This window comes from Myotis lucifugus, unplaced genomic scaffold (genome assembly GCF_000147115.1).
Source record: "Myotis lucifugus unplaced genomic scaffold, Myoluc2.0 scaffold_205, whole genome shotgun sequence".
In the NCBI taxonomy this organism is placed as follows: Eukaryota; Metazoa; Chordata; class Mammalia; order Chiroptera; family Vespertilionidae; genus Myotis; species Myotis lucifugus.
Genome location: NW_005871253.1, coordinates 949,930 through 963,565, shown reverse-complemented (window position 1 = coordinate 963,565; position 13,636 = coordinate 949,930). Strand labels below are relative to the sequence as shown.

General features: G+C 45.8%; 1 protein-coding gene across 1 annotated transcript in view; it reads right to left on the bottom strand.

Moving 5' to 3' along the window:
* CFAP61 (cilia and flagella associated protein 61) overlaps positions 1-13,636 on the bottom strand; it is a 231,046-nt gene that overhangs the window by 158,576 nt on the left and 58,834 nt on the right. Inside the window, 4 exon segments of the mRNA XM_023761280.1 lie at positions 1,029-1,068; positions 2,832-2,995; positions 6,460-6,513; positions 10,978-11,066. Of these exon segments, the coding sequence (XP_023617048.1) occupies positions 1,029-1,068; positions 2,832-2,995; positions 6,460-6,513; positions 10,978-11,066 (347 nt within the window).

Below are 13,636 nucleotides of genomic sequence, written 5' to 3'. Positions count from 1 at the left end.
CTCTCTCTTTAAAACTCAATAAAAACAAAGAAAAAAATATTTTGGGGCATCTCTGAAGCAAACCAACTTTGTAAATTCATTTTAGGATAATCTACATTGCTTTATAAGCTTTGAAATGCCTTAAAATTAATTTAAAAAATACGATGGAGAACATTATTGCAAGGCTTCATTATATTAACAAAATGAGGATATACAATCCATGATCACAAAGCTTTCAGGCAACATAATCCAACTGTATTTGTTTTTTGCTTCACTATAAAGAATACCAAGGAAAAAATGAAGCAGTAGATACTCTGCTTGTAATTGGCCAACTGAAGAAGTACAGTTGTTAACTTTTCTTACCTTACAAGCCAGAATGGAAAAAGTCTTTATAAAAACCCATGTGTCCCTCAGTTATCACCTTCCCCACTTTCTTTCTCCAATAAAGTGATAAAACGTTGGTTAGAACCTCCATCCCTGACAACAATGAAACAAAAACGGAGAAAGAGGCCGGACACCCTGAGGTGCAGCATCTTGTTTGCACTTGGATGTGTGCCTGGGGGAGCCCCTCCTACACGCCAGGCACCTAGTCAGGCAGGACCAAGCCGGAAATGAGCCACAAGTACGCACTTTCCTAGCCGCAGAAAAGCAATATAATGGTCTCAGAATTCCTTGAGCTAATGTAAGCTATAAAGTAATACAATAGTCTAATCACTTCGGTGTAATTTCTGACATTTGCATGTACGTACCAGCATTCTATTAATGATTTGATTATTTAAAAAAACAAAACACTGGCCATGCTATCTCTAAAAGAAATTGTGCACTGGAAGGAAAATTATTAAAACGGCATGTCAGAAAAATTATCAAAAAATGACAATCTTTTCTATTTTTAAGAGTTCATGTTATCTCAGTTAACCTTATTATCAGAACACAGAAGCAGCTGAAACCTCTACATTCAGAGCATTTTAAATGTTTGGACAAGAATATGGCATTTCACTTTTCTAGCTTACAAAGCCAATTATGGTACTCAACATTCAGCATGTACTTACAGGAAAGAGGCTGAAAACAAATTCCATAAAGTCCAATGACCTGCAAACAAAACAGCAGCGTGGTCACTGGCCTGCAAGCAAATGCAGCCTCGGTGTACATTTAAAGAGACGGAGGCTCCCTCCCCCTCAGGCCACGATTAGCCAACCACCAGTGAGAATCTGTGTCTAGCTGAACATTAAGTAGTTACAGAAGCTGTAAGCTTCATACGTCAGTAATAATGTACTTTTCTAGAACTGAAGGTATAGTATAGCAATTAATCATCTCTGTACATTCAAAAAGCAAGCGAGTCATTCTTGGACGTGATCCCTTCCTGCCTTTGCAGAAGAGCTGGGGGGAGATGTGGGCATATGATAAGCTACTCTGATCTTTTCCTCTTTTACATGCAAGAGATTTTCTGACCAGCTGCGGGTGACATATATCCACAGGCAAACCATCATGGGGTCATCAGATTTCTATTTGAAAATTCAAAAATCACATTCCAAGCACAACCGTATATGAATGCACAGGGGGAAATAAACATATGCAACAAATCTAGGAGGGTTTATGGGCTTTTTAGATGCTACAGTATAATTAAAATAAAAGGATTTCCCTTTTCAACCTTCCAGATGACCAAAGAAACTGAAAACTTAAGAGGAAAAAAGTGTAAGTAAAAGATAGTTCTAAGTGAGGCTAGGAGACTGGGAATGTGTTAAAATACAATCTTTCAAAAGGAAATGCCCAGCAGTGCTCTTGGTCACCTAAAAGATATTCCAGAACCTTCCTATCAGAATGGACCAGTCTGTTCCTCTTCGAGATGGTTCTGTGGACCAAACGGTGCAGTAGGTGGGCACCCTACAGATGTGGAATCTAGGCATCGAGGGCAGGAGCCCACATCCCGACTACAGGGGGCAGCAGGCACAGGACATGCGGGTGCTCTGGAGGGGCAGGGAGTGGGTGACTGAGTCGCCTGTGTGGCACCATGACTCCTCCTTCCCACAGCTGCCCTAGATTGTTGTTCCGCGTCCCACTAGCCCCCCTCTCAGACTACCACTGGGTGAGGCTCCAGCCCCAGATTCCGGAGAGAGCTTGAGGCAAGGGACTCAGCTGCTCAGCCCATCCACACCATCAGCTCAGGAATGAGCACACAGCCCGATGGGGCCAAAGGGGCTTTAGCTGGAGAGCTAGGCCCAGACCAGACTCCTGCTCACGAGCTTTTGGTGCAGAGCCCTAGCCCACCGTCCACTTTTTTAGCCCCCGATGGAACCACTGCTCTGAGAATGGGGCCAGCAGCAGGGAACCAGAGCCAGGAGGTGGGGGAGAGAAGCTTGGCCCTTGATGGGGTGATCTAAGTCCTGAATCAAGGCCCACTGAGACTCAGTCCTGCCACTGCACTTACCCTTCATCATGTGAGGCCATTATTCCATATTTTTAAAGCTATAGTTTGAGTTGAAGTTTCTGTTGCTTGCAACCAAAAAAAACTCCAGTCAAGCAGAAACCTAAATCCCAAGTTTCCCCCAAATAAAAACTTTAGAGGATGGGGAGCAGCACAAGGTTACATAAATGATCATTTTCCAGATCCCCAACTGCTACACAGGCGAGCCAGACGTCGGGCAACCTAGCGCTGAGGGCCTTACCCACATTTTATGGACTGGAATCTCTGGGAATGGGGCCAAGGAATCTGTGCTTTTGAAAGAGTTTACCAGGAGATTAGGATTAGGTGTGGCCAGGTTTGGAAACCATTGGCTCTGCAAGATTCAAATGTCAGCCCACCAACACGCTAAGAGCACCTTACCATAACAGACAACCTGTGGCTCAGTACTTGCCTTGCTTCATACTTCTCATCAATGCAAAACAGCTGGATACAGAAGGCGGAAGGGGCTCCCTTGTAGACAGGGCGGAAGTGGGTGGTGTCCCCAGGCTGTGAGGATGCCACGCTCACACGACGGAAGGAGTAACTCTCAGCATCTTCAGGACATGACCCTCCCATCTGAAACACATCCCAAGCCAGGCCTCGTGTCAAGGAGATGTTCTTAATAAGACATTAAAAAAACATTAAAAATGTATAAAAGGACTGAGACAGGTTTTCACACGAAGGTCAGAAAAACAAAGGGTTTCAGTTGGCCTTTGATACAGGAGGCACATTTTAACTGCATCCCTGGGTAGAGGTTAGAGCATGGTCATACTCTATACATGTTAATTCCATACACAAAACACCTCTGTCCTCAAAAAAGGAAGTGTTTTCATTGTGATTTTGTGCTACAAGAATTTGTGGATCTTGGGACTATTCAGGCGGTTTGATGGTAAGGTGGAGCCTGGGAGGTCCGATTGCCCATGGGCACCTGGAATCTTAGCTCTGAGTCCTTCTGGTCTCATTTTAGGGCAGTGATGGCGAACCTTTTGAGCTCGGCGTGTCAGCATTTTGAAAAACCCTAACTTAACTCTGGTGCCGTGTCACATATAGAAATGTTTTGATATATGCAACCATAGTAAAACAAAGACTTATATTTTTGATATTTATTTTATATATTTAAATGCCATTTAACAAAGAAAAATCAACCAAAAAAATGAGTTTGCGTGTCACCTCTGACACACGTGTCATAGGTTCGCCATCACTGTTGTAGGGGATCTAAGAAGGCATGACAACTCAGTTAGTGGGAAAGGATTCCTTCTGAGATCCTTCTCGTAGGTCTTTTAAGTCAAAGTAATACATGCATATAGTAAAAATTAAAATAATACTTATAGTAAAGACATAATCAGGAGTCCCCTGTCCCCCCAAGTGCCTCTCCCCTTGGCTAGCATTCCCAAGTTTATCATTTCTTTTGGTGTTTACCTCTATATTTCTGAATATGTGCTCACGCTGTTATTTCTCAATGTGTCAGTTTTTGAAGTTCCCTTTTTGATATTAGTGTGATGGGTAGATGTAACCCTCTTACACTACCTGCTTCCCTTTATCCTACCCCCCCCCATAATTATAGCATAATTCGTGGTTAAAGCAGTTAGTATTTACATTATAATATGTAGGTATCACTGTTACTGAGTGAGGAATGTAATATGACTGTGCTCTCCTCTATGTACTTTGATTTGATCCTCTTGGTTTCCTAATGTTTTTCACAGGCTTTGTCCGATTTGCCACATGTTTGTCAATATTTTCCAAAACAACCAAGCGTTTGGGATCATCTAAGGCTTCATTTCTTCTCTCCTCCTCCTCTGACATCGCCTTGCTCACCTGCCTGCTGAACCACCTGCTTTCTTGTTTATAGCTCCTGCTCCAGGTGCAGGTCTTTTTGTTGTCTTCTTTGTCATGGTTTACACCCATTATCACTGCAGCACTTTTCTAGCTTCCTAAATGCAACGGTTCTTGGTAGGTAGCAAAACTCAACAACTGACTGGGTACTTTGTGGGGTGATCAAGCACAAACCTGGCACTTTATTGGGTGACCTTCAGGGACATTACCAGGAGGCCTTTCCTTTGGGCCTGTCAGGTTTCGAGGGGAATTAAATTCTCCAATCGCCTGCATGAAGGACTTGGTAGGCAGAACAGTGGTCCCCAAAGATGTGCATGGCCTAATCCCCAGAACCTGTGGAGGCATGCGGCCCGTTGGCCGTGAGTTTGACATGCTTGCTTTACAGGGAAAAAGACACTTTGTACATGTCATTAAGTTAAGGACTTGGATACAAGGAGATTATCTTGGATGATCTGGGTGGGCCCAAATCATGATTCCTTGTAAGAGAAAGTCATGAGGGTCAGAGTAGATGCCATGCTATCAGCTTTGAAGATGGAGGAAGGGCTACATGCCAAGGAACGCAAGTGGGTTTTAGAAGTTGGTAAGGGATGACCTCTCCCCTCCAGCCTCCAGGAGGACTAGGGCCCTGTTTGCACCTGGATCGTAGCACAGGAAGACCTGTTTGGGGTGTCTTACATCCAGAACTGCACGATAACACATTTATGTTGTGTGTGAAGCCACTAAGTTTGTGGTAATTTGTTGCCGTAGCAATAAAACACTAATACAAAGACCTGACATTTGGGGAAGACAGCAGGAGGAGAATTCAGGGGTTCCTCCATTGGAAATGGAAAAATCCCACTTATTCTTCTATTCTCTGTGTTTCCCGATTCCACAGGCTGAACCTGAATTTGGAGCCGCTGCTGTTCAGTCTCTCCAGAGAGAAGTCATCTGGCCGTTTCACTTGGGGGCTAGATGACAAGTTAGGTGCTGTCTGCAAGGAGCCTATGTCCCCGACACATTATAACAGACCCAGGCCAGTCCTGGCCCCACCCTCCACAGCAGACTAAGCCAGTGTGAACACCACTGCTGATTTTCCTCATGCCAAACATTTTCAAGTGCTCATCTTCCAACACCTCTCCCAGTCTCATAGTCTTTGTAAATGTGGGCCCTTCTTATTCCTTTACTGTTATTTCAGTGGTTGTGGTTGTGTGAGTGTGTGTGTGTGTGTGTGTGTGTGTGTGTTTCCCCAAAAGGTAGAGGCAATAAACATGGGAGATCAATCCACCTTGTTGGCCCAGATGCCCTCCGGGTTCCAGAACTTCTGAGGCAGTGGGGACCATCCTGTGCCCCACCACACCCTTGTTTGGGTTCCTAAAGGAATGGCTACCCTCTTAGAAATATGGAAGAGAAAACTGCTCCCGGGTGCAGCATGCCTGACTCTCTCCCTACAGTGCCCTACAGTGTGTCTCCCCAGAAGCAAACTCTGACCTAGGTTTATTTGGGGAGTGAAGCCAGGAGATCCTGGAAGGGGAGTGGGAAAGTAAGGCAAGGAAGGGAAAGGACAGCAATGCAGAGTGTTTAATGAGTGGGTTACCTACTCAAGATCCCAGACTGGCAACAAACTGATCTTTCTCTCTCTCTCGCTCTCGCTCGCTCTCTCTCTCTCTCCCCTAGGATGAGGATAAAAACAACAACACACAAAACACAGCAATAACCTGGCCTCTCCTAGGGACAGCAACTGGCAGAAGATGCTACCACCCTTGGCCTGAATCCGTCACAGGAAGGAGCAGTTACGGGAACCTGGGATGCAGATGAATGACCTATACATGTAAGTGTGTATGGGAGCACATGTTCGTACATCTGATATGGAGAATTGCAGAACATTCTTACAAATGCTTTGCCCCTACAAAATGTTTTCTCTGTAGACAATGCAAAAAAAGAGAAAATCACTAATTACTGAAATTGTTGCAAATAATTGATGTAGAAAGTGTAACTTCTCGGTCTGAGCTGTGCAAGAGATAGAGAATAGAAGATTAATCACAGTAAAGTAAAAGTCAGTCGAGGGAAGTGTTGTGGGGTAGACCCTAAAGGAGGTGGCAGGTAGAAACCTGTAGAGAGAGGCAGGGAGCCTGGAGGAGAAAAGGTCACGGACTCAGGAGGCGAGGAGTGAACCACGTGGAGCCACCCAGACAGCACACAAAGCCCTGCACGAGCCCTACCTCCATCACACTTCCGAGTCTTGATGTAAGTTCCTCCACTGAGGCTTCTTCTGCAATTTTCACCTGCAAATGACAATGGCAAAACATGGGGATCCATCAACGGCCCAGTGGCTCAGAGCCCGAGCTCTGAAGCAAACCGCCTGGGTCAGATCCACTGCTCGCTGGCTGTGTGGCAGTGAGAATGTTTCGGGGTCTCAGTTTCCTCATCTGGAAAAGGGGGCGAAGAGCAGCACCTACCGCATAAGGTTGTTATGAGAATAAAATAAGGATAAATAGGTAAGATAGATGAGAGAGAGGTAAGACAGATAGATGTTTAGCACAATGCTGGCAATTCCTAATTCTCTGTAAATGTTAGTAATAATAACTAGCATAAAATACTTTTCTTCTTTATACTGTTAAACTAAAGGCTGCCCTAGGTTTTTAAAACTGCTTTATTGAGGTACAACTGCCATATAATAAACTGCATATATTTGAAGTGTACCTTTTGAAAAGTTTTGACCTATGCATGCATTCATAAAAAAATCACCATAAAAATGAGCATACACATCACAACTAAGCTTCTGTGTTTCTATGTGCCCCTCAGCCCCACCCCATGCCATTCTGCAACCCAGGCAAACAATGACCTGTTTTTTGTCATTATAGATTACTAGAGGCCCGGTGCACGAAAATTAGTGCAAGAGTAGGCCTGCCATCCCCCAGCTGCCGGCACCGGCTTCCCTCCGGCACCTGGGACCGGGGCTTCCGTCCCTCTGGCTGCCCGCAGGCACCCGGGACCTGGGCTTCCCTCCCTTGGGTTGGCCACAGGCACCCGAGACTGCAGGTGGCTTCTCCCGGGCCAGGCCCCAGCTTTGTCAGGAAGAACATCCGGAATGACATCCAGAAGACATCCAGTCTATCTGGTCTAATTAGCATATTACCCTTTTATTAGTATAGATATTCAGAGTCTATGGATCTTCTGTTCTGTTCCATTAATCTATGTGTTGACCTTGACACCATTACTACACGGTCTTAATTCCAAGAACTTAATTGTAAGTCATGAAATCAGAAGCATTAGTCCTACAATGTTGTTCTTTTTCCAGAACAACATTGTGTTGGCTACTCTAGATCCTTTCCACTTCAATTTTGGAATCAATTTTTCGATTTATATAAAAATTCCTCCTGGAATCTTGACTGGGACTGCATTAACCAATTTGGGAAGAATTGGCATTTTGGCACTACTGAGTCTCCAACCATTAACATGGGATATCAGGATATCTCTTCAACTATCTAAGTCTTTTTACATTCTCTCGGAATTATTTTGTAGTTTTCAGTGTATACAGGTCTTAAGCATCTTTTGTCAGATTTATCTCTAAATATTTTGTATATTTGTACTATTGTGGATGATATTTAACTCAATTTCTAACAGTTCATTGCTATTCTGTAGAGGTAAAATTAAACTTTGCATATTAATTTTGTGTATATGTAGCAACTTGCCAAAGTACATATTAGTTCTAGTAGCTGTTTTGTAGATTCTAGATGATTCTCTTCAAATAAAAGAGAGTTTTAATTCTTCCTTTCCAATCTAGATGCCTATTATTTCTTTCCTTGTCTTTTTGTACCATCCGTAGGCAGCCTTCAGTATAAATTTTGTTTTTCCTACTGATGCAGGACCCTTCTGTGCACTCTCCAGCCGGGCTGATGGACGTGGTGAGAGGAGACATTCTTGCCTGGTTCCTGACTTCGATGGAAAGCATTCAGTCTTTTACCATTAGGTGTGATGTTAGCTATATAGACTTTTCAAAAATAACCATCAAACTGAAAAAGTTCTCTTTACCACTACCTTTTCACTATTTGATTATCACAGTATGGCATGTCTTCTTCATGTTCCCTGTGCTTGCTATTTGTTGAGCTTGTGGGTTTATTATTTTTATAAAATTTAGAATTTTTTTAGTTATTACTTCTTCAAATATTTTTTTGTTCCAACCTCTCTCTCCTCTTTTTTGTGGACTCCAATTACATACATATTAGGCACCTGAAGTCACCCCACAGTGATCTTTTTTTCAAACTCTCATTCCTGTTTCAAGTTCACTAATCTTTTTTATTGCGATATCTGATCTGTGATTAATCTTCCAGTGTCTTTTTCAGCTCATGAATTATAGTTTTATTTCTACCAGTTTTATTTGGGGTGCTTTTATGTCTCTCCTTAATCTTTAGAACGTATATAGTTATCACAACTGTTTTAATGTTTTGTCCACTAATTCTAACATCTGCTTCAGATCTGGGTTGGCTTCAATTGAGTCACCTCCACTTTATGCAACATGTATTCCCAGTTTTTGCGGCCCTGGTCATTTTTTATTGGATTCTGAACATTATGATGTAACCAAACTGGGCGATGATAATTTCGTATTACTATAGATATTCTTGAACTGTGTTCTGGGACTCAGCTAAGGTACTTGGAAAAAAGTTTGATCCTTTAGGTCTTGCTTTAAAACTGTGTTAGGCCTGGAGCCGTGCTCTCTGTCGAGGTCACTGTTCCTACTGATGCAGGGCCCTTCTGTGGACTCTCCCAGTGCCTTGTGTCGTGAGGGTCTCCCTCCTGGCTGATGGGGCCAGGCAGTGCGTGAACTCTGATCTTTTTGGGAGGTGCGCTCACCCTGACCTTCAGTAGTTTCCTCACATGCATGAGCTGGTCAGTCCGCAGCTGAGTACTCCAGAGTGACCCTCTCCTGGCGTAGAACCTCTCTGTGAAGCTCTCTGCCCTCGGGCACTCTGTCCTGCAAACCTGAGTGGCTTTACTCTCCAGGGACCTACAGATCTGTCCCCACAGCCCAGGGACTCGGCGGGCTCCCCGGGTTCCTGCCGCCCTGCGCTGTGGCCGGGAACTCTCCTCAGGCAGCAGTCAGGCCATCAGAGGACTCACCCGGCTCCTTGCCCATCACTCAGAGGTCACTCTCCATCGTTACCCGAGGAGCAGTGTCTTAAAAACTGTGATTTCGTGTATTTTGGCCAGTTTTTAGTTGTTTCAGGCAGGACAGTAAGTCCAGTTTCTGTTACTCAGTTTTTGCCAGAATAGAGTTTCCTTGCACAGAGTTTTGTTTTGCTTGTTTTTACATTCCATTCATCAGCGTCATGTCCCTCAATCTAATCCATGTCATACGACCTTCTTTGAACGATTCGGGTTCCCCTCAGTCTCTTCTTCTGGGAGATTTCCCACCGTCTCTCCCACACACTGAGTTAGGGTGCTTTCCTCTCCCCCAGCCCGTCACCACCTCTTGGAGGCCCAGGCTGCTTTGGTGGCTTTCAGCATCTGGGTGAGTGCCTGAGCCATTGGAGGGCCCAACCTCTGTGCAGAGACTAAACCAGCATTGGAAATGCAAGACCCAGCCAGCTACGGACTGGGTCCCTTTGTGGTCTGTGGGAGAAGAATGCATTTTCCACAGAGACAATATGAAAATCAGGAGGAGACGCCCGGTGGCCTAGTGCTAAGATAAACATCCTCCCTCTACTCCCAAGATTTTCTTTGCATGAGCTGATGGGCAAGGGCATGTTGCTTTGTCCGAGGGTGGAAAGGAGAAGTAAAAGAGTTGGGCACTACCCCTGCCCCCATCCTGGGCTCAGGGTGGGTTCTGGGCCTCTGGGACGAAGGAGTCGGCAGGACAGAGCTGAAGGAGCTGTGTCACGACACGCGCCTTGAGATGCTGGCCACACAGCGCTGGTGAGGGACCAGGCGGACAGTGTTGGCCGCGAAGCGAGCCTGGCTGGCTGGCCTCCACTGTTCCAGGTTCCCCTTCTTCAGGTGAGGGCGGCAGGAGCAGCACAGGCGAGCTCCATCAGCAGCACCCATCAGGCAGCAGGAGGCGGCCGGGCTCCTGCTGGGGCCAGGCCAGGACAACCCAGCCAACAGCTCTCCAGGGAGCCGTGGTGGATGCTTCCGTAGTTTGCAGGAAGAAAAATGCTGCTTCATTTGCATATGTGGACAGTGTGCAAGTCTCCTCAGACAGTCTGGATTGTTTAACCGTTTGAGTCCCAAGCAGCGCAATCGCGCTGCTTGGTATTTCTCGACATAAAATAAAACAAGCGCTATCACGCTGTTTGGGTCTTTTCGTACTCATTTAGAGAAAGCGCGGTTGCGCTGTTTGGGATTCTTCGACAGTGTTTTTTTCAATACCCCCTGGGACTCAAATGAATCGTATGTTTTCTCGACATAAAATCTCAGCAGCGGGATCGCGCTGCTTGGGACTCAAACGGTTAACTGGCTTTCAATGAACAGAGGCACCCACCTCAGCCTCCTGAGCTCAGGGGAGGGGTGCTAGGGAAGGTAGAGCCGTATTCCTGGAGAAAGCAGTGAGGCTCCATGTCCATCACAAACACACCGTCTGCTTCCTCTGGGCTCACTGTCACTGTCCCCCCGACTTCAGTGCTCTTAGTGACGGTGGGGCCTTTTCCGCATCAGACCTTAGAATTTCCCGAACACCAGGACCACCCACGACCCGCACCAGCAGCCCCTAGGACCACCTGCACCCCAGGCATGCGTGAATGATCTCTTACCTGGACACTTTCCCTTCTCTCTGGAGTATCAGGTTCCTGTGACTCAAGTGTTTGCTGGGAATCCAGACTGCTATGCCTGCGAGAAGTATCTGAGAGAGAGAGAGACAGGTAGGTAGGTAGGTATAAGGACAGAAAACAGATGATAAATATCTGCAGAGCCACAGGAAATTGGAGACGGCATAGTAGTATTTCTAAACTGCAGCATGTCTGGAGAATTGTATTGCAGAGGCCAGCACCATGAGGTGGGAAGAACAGGCTCTTCACAGCTGACCCCAACTCTCACCTCTCTGTGCCCTCAAGGATGTCAGTGATGGGCCTGGCCTGGCACCAGGAGGCCTTCAGCCTCTGCCAGTTACTGAGCCATGTGATCCTTCCAGAGAAGCCACCAACCGTGCCCCCCCTCACCGCCACCCCACTTTGAAGTTCATAACACTGATTATCAACTTCCTGGATGGCAGGCTTTCAAATGATTTTAAGATAGACCATGGCCCAGCTGGCTTGGCTCAGTGGTTGAGCGTTGACCTATGAACCAGGAGGTCATGGTTCGATTGCTGGTCAGGGCACATGCCTGGGTTGTGGGCTTGATCTCCAGTGGGGAGCATGCAGGAAGCAGCTGATCAATGATTCTTTCTCATCTTGATGTTTCTATCGCTCTCTCCCTCTCCCTTCCTTTCTGAAATCAATATATATATAAATTTTTTTTAAAGACCGTGGAAAAGACCACAATTAGCTGTATCTGAACGCCAAAGATCAGCACCAGGGCTGCTTGTCCTCTGACAATACTGCGAGCATGCAGTCTGACAGGCACTCTTCACTTTTCTACTTTCGAAGCAAGAAGAACTGGAACTCAGCATTATTGCTGTAATAGGCTCTGGAAAGTCAATAATCAGGGCAATTTCATGTATTTAACCGTCACTAAAATTATAGTAGAAAACATTTTCCCCATCTTCTCAAAAAAGCCCTCTTCTTCTCTTTCTCCTTTTTTTCCTTTCCCTCCCTCTTCCCTCCCTCCCTCCCTCCCTCCTTCCCTTCCTTCCTTCTTTTCTTTCTTCCTACTTTCCTGTGTCTTTCTTCCTGCCTTTCTTCCTGTTGGTCTTTCTTCTTTCCCCCCCTTTCCCCTCTCCCTCCCCCTCTCTTTAACTCTATCTCTCCCTCCGCTCCCCTTTTTTCTCTCCCCCTCTCTCCTATCTCCCACTCCCATGCCTCCTCTCTGGCTCACCCTGTGCCTACTCTGCTGGGAATTCTCAGCCATGACATCTGCTCTCAGCCTGTGGGCCTTGGCTCAGAGCAGCCCTAGGACACTGCCCAGGGGCTGGCCCTGCTGGAATGCTGCCACAGATGCAGAAGGGACCCGGCCCTGCTGAAGGCCCCAGAGACACCGCTTGCCAGCTGGGGCCCGGTTGCTCTGTCTTCTTGTTTCTAACCTTTCCCAACCGCCACATCAAAACATTGGCGAAGCCCAGAGGCCAGGCCAGATCCTCTCTGCTTCCCCCTCCTCTCCCAAATGTTTTCCTTTCTACCCCCAGCCAGGGCCAACTGCCCCCGGCAGAATGCCTCCCAACCCCCCAGTTCCCCCAATCACTCACACCCCTTCTACCTGCTTTCTGGGAAAAGGATGTAGGTGAAATAAAGTAGGAATCAAATTCTAAGAGGAAAACCCCCATGCCCCGGGGGGTGTAAGGGAGCGCATACAAGGAGATATACATCATGTTGCAGGGGCAGTGAGAGAGAACTGCATCCCACATAACAAGCAGCTCCTTTGGGGGGAAAAATGAGAGAGAAGTGAAGGACTCAGAATCCCTCTTCTGACATAGATACTTTGGGGAGAATAAAACAAAGTATGATTCCAGTTCCTGCATATGTCCTGCTTCCTGCGAAACTTTCCAGACAGTCCACATGGAGTTTGCAGCACTCTCATGGCAACAAGGGCAGCATAACATGCATATGGTAAAGTGTGTGAATTTCTATGTGTCTGCTTCCATGTAACAACCACCCAAATGAAATCTAAAGCATTTCCAGGGCCAGAAACTCCCCCACCCACAATCCTCCTGTCCAACTAATCTACCTCTTAGTGGGAGCTGCTATTCTGAGTCCTATCATTGATTTCTTTTGCTCAGCAGCAAACTTTTTTGTTGTTAATCCTCACTCGAGGATATTTTTTTCCATTGATTTTTTTTTAAGAGAAAGTGGAAGAGAGGGAAGTGGAGAGGGAGAAAGAGAAAGATCAATGTGAGACACATCAGTTGGTTGCCTCCCGAATGCACCCTGACTGGGGCTGGTGACCAAACCTGCAACCCAGGTATGTGCCCTTGACCAGGAATCAAACCCATGACCCTTCGGTTCCTGGGCCAATGCTTTCACCACTGAGCAACACTGGCCAAGGTGCAAACTTTTTGAATTTAAACAAAAAAACATATAGATAACTCTCTATTCTTAAGCTGCACTTTATTTTTTTAATCTTTTCCTATTTTAAGTTTTAAATTTGAAGAACTACATAAAAACACAACTGAAAGAAAACCAGACTTTCACTCTGCATACATTTCTTTTATAATTAGGAAAAAATTACTAAGAAGTTAGAAATCGTGAAGAATGGATTAGATCTGCAGTGAACTAATAATCCCAGTGACTGCCCTGCTTCACGAGACAATTACCAACTACA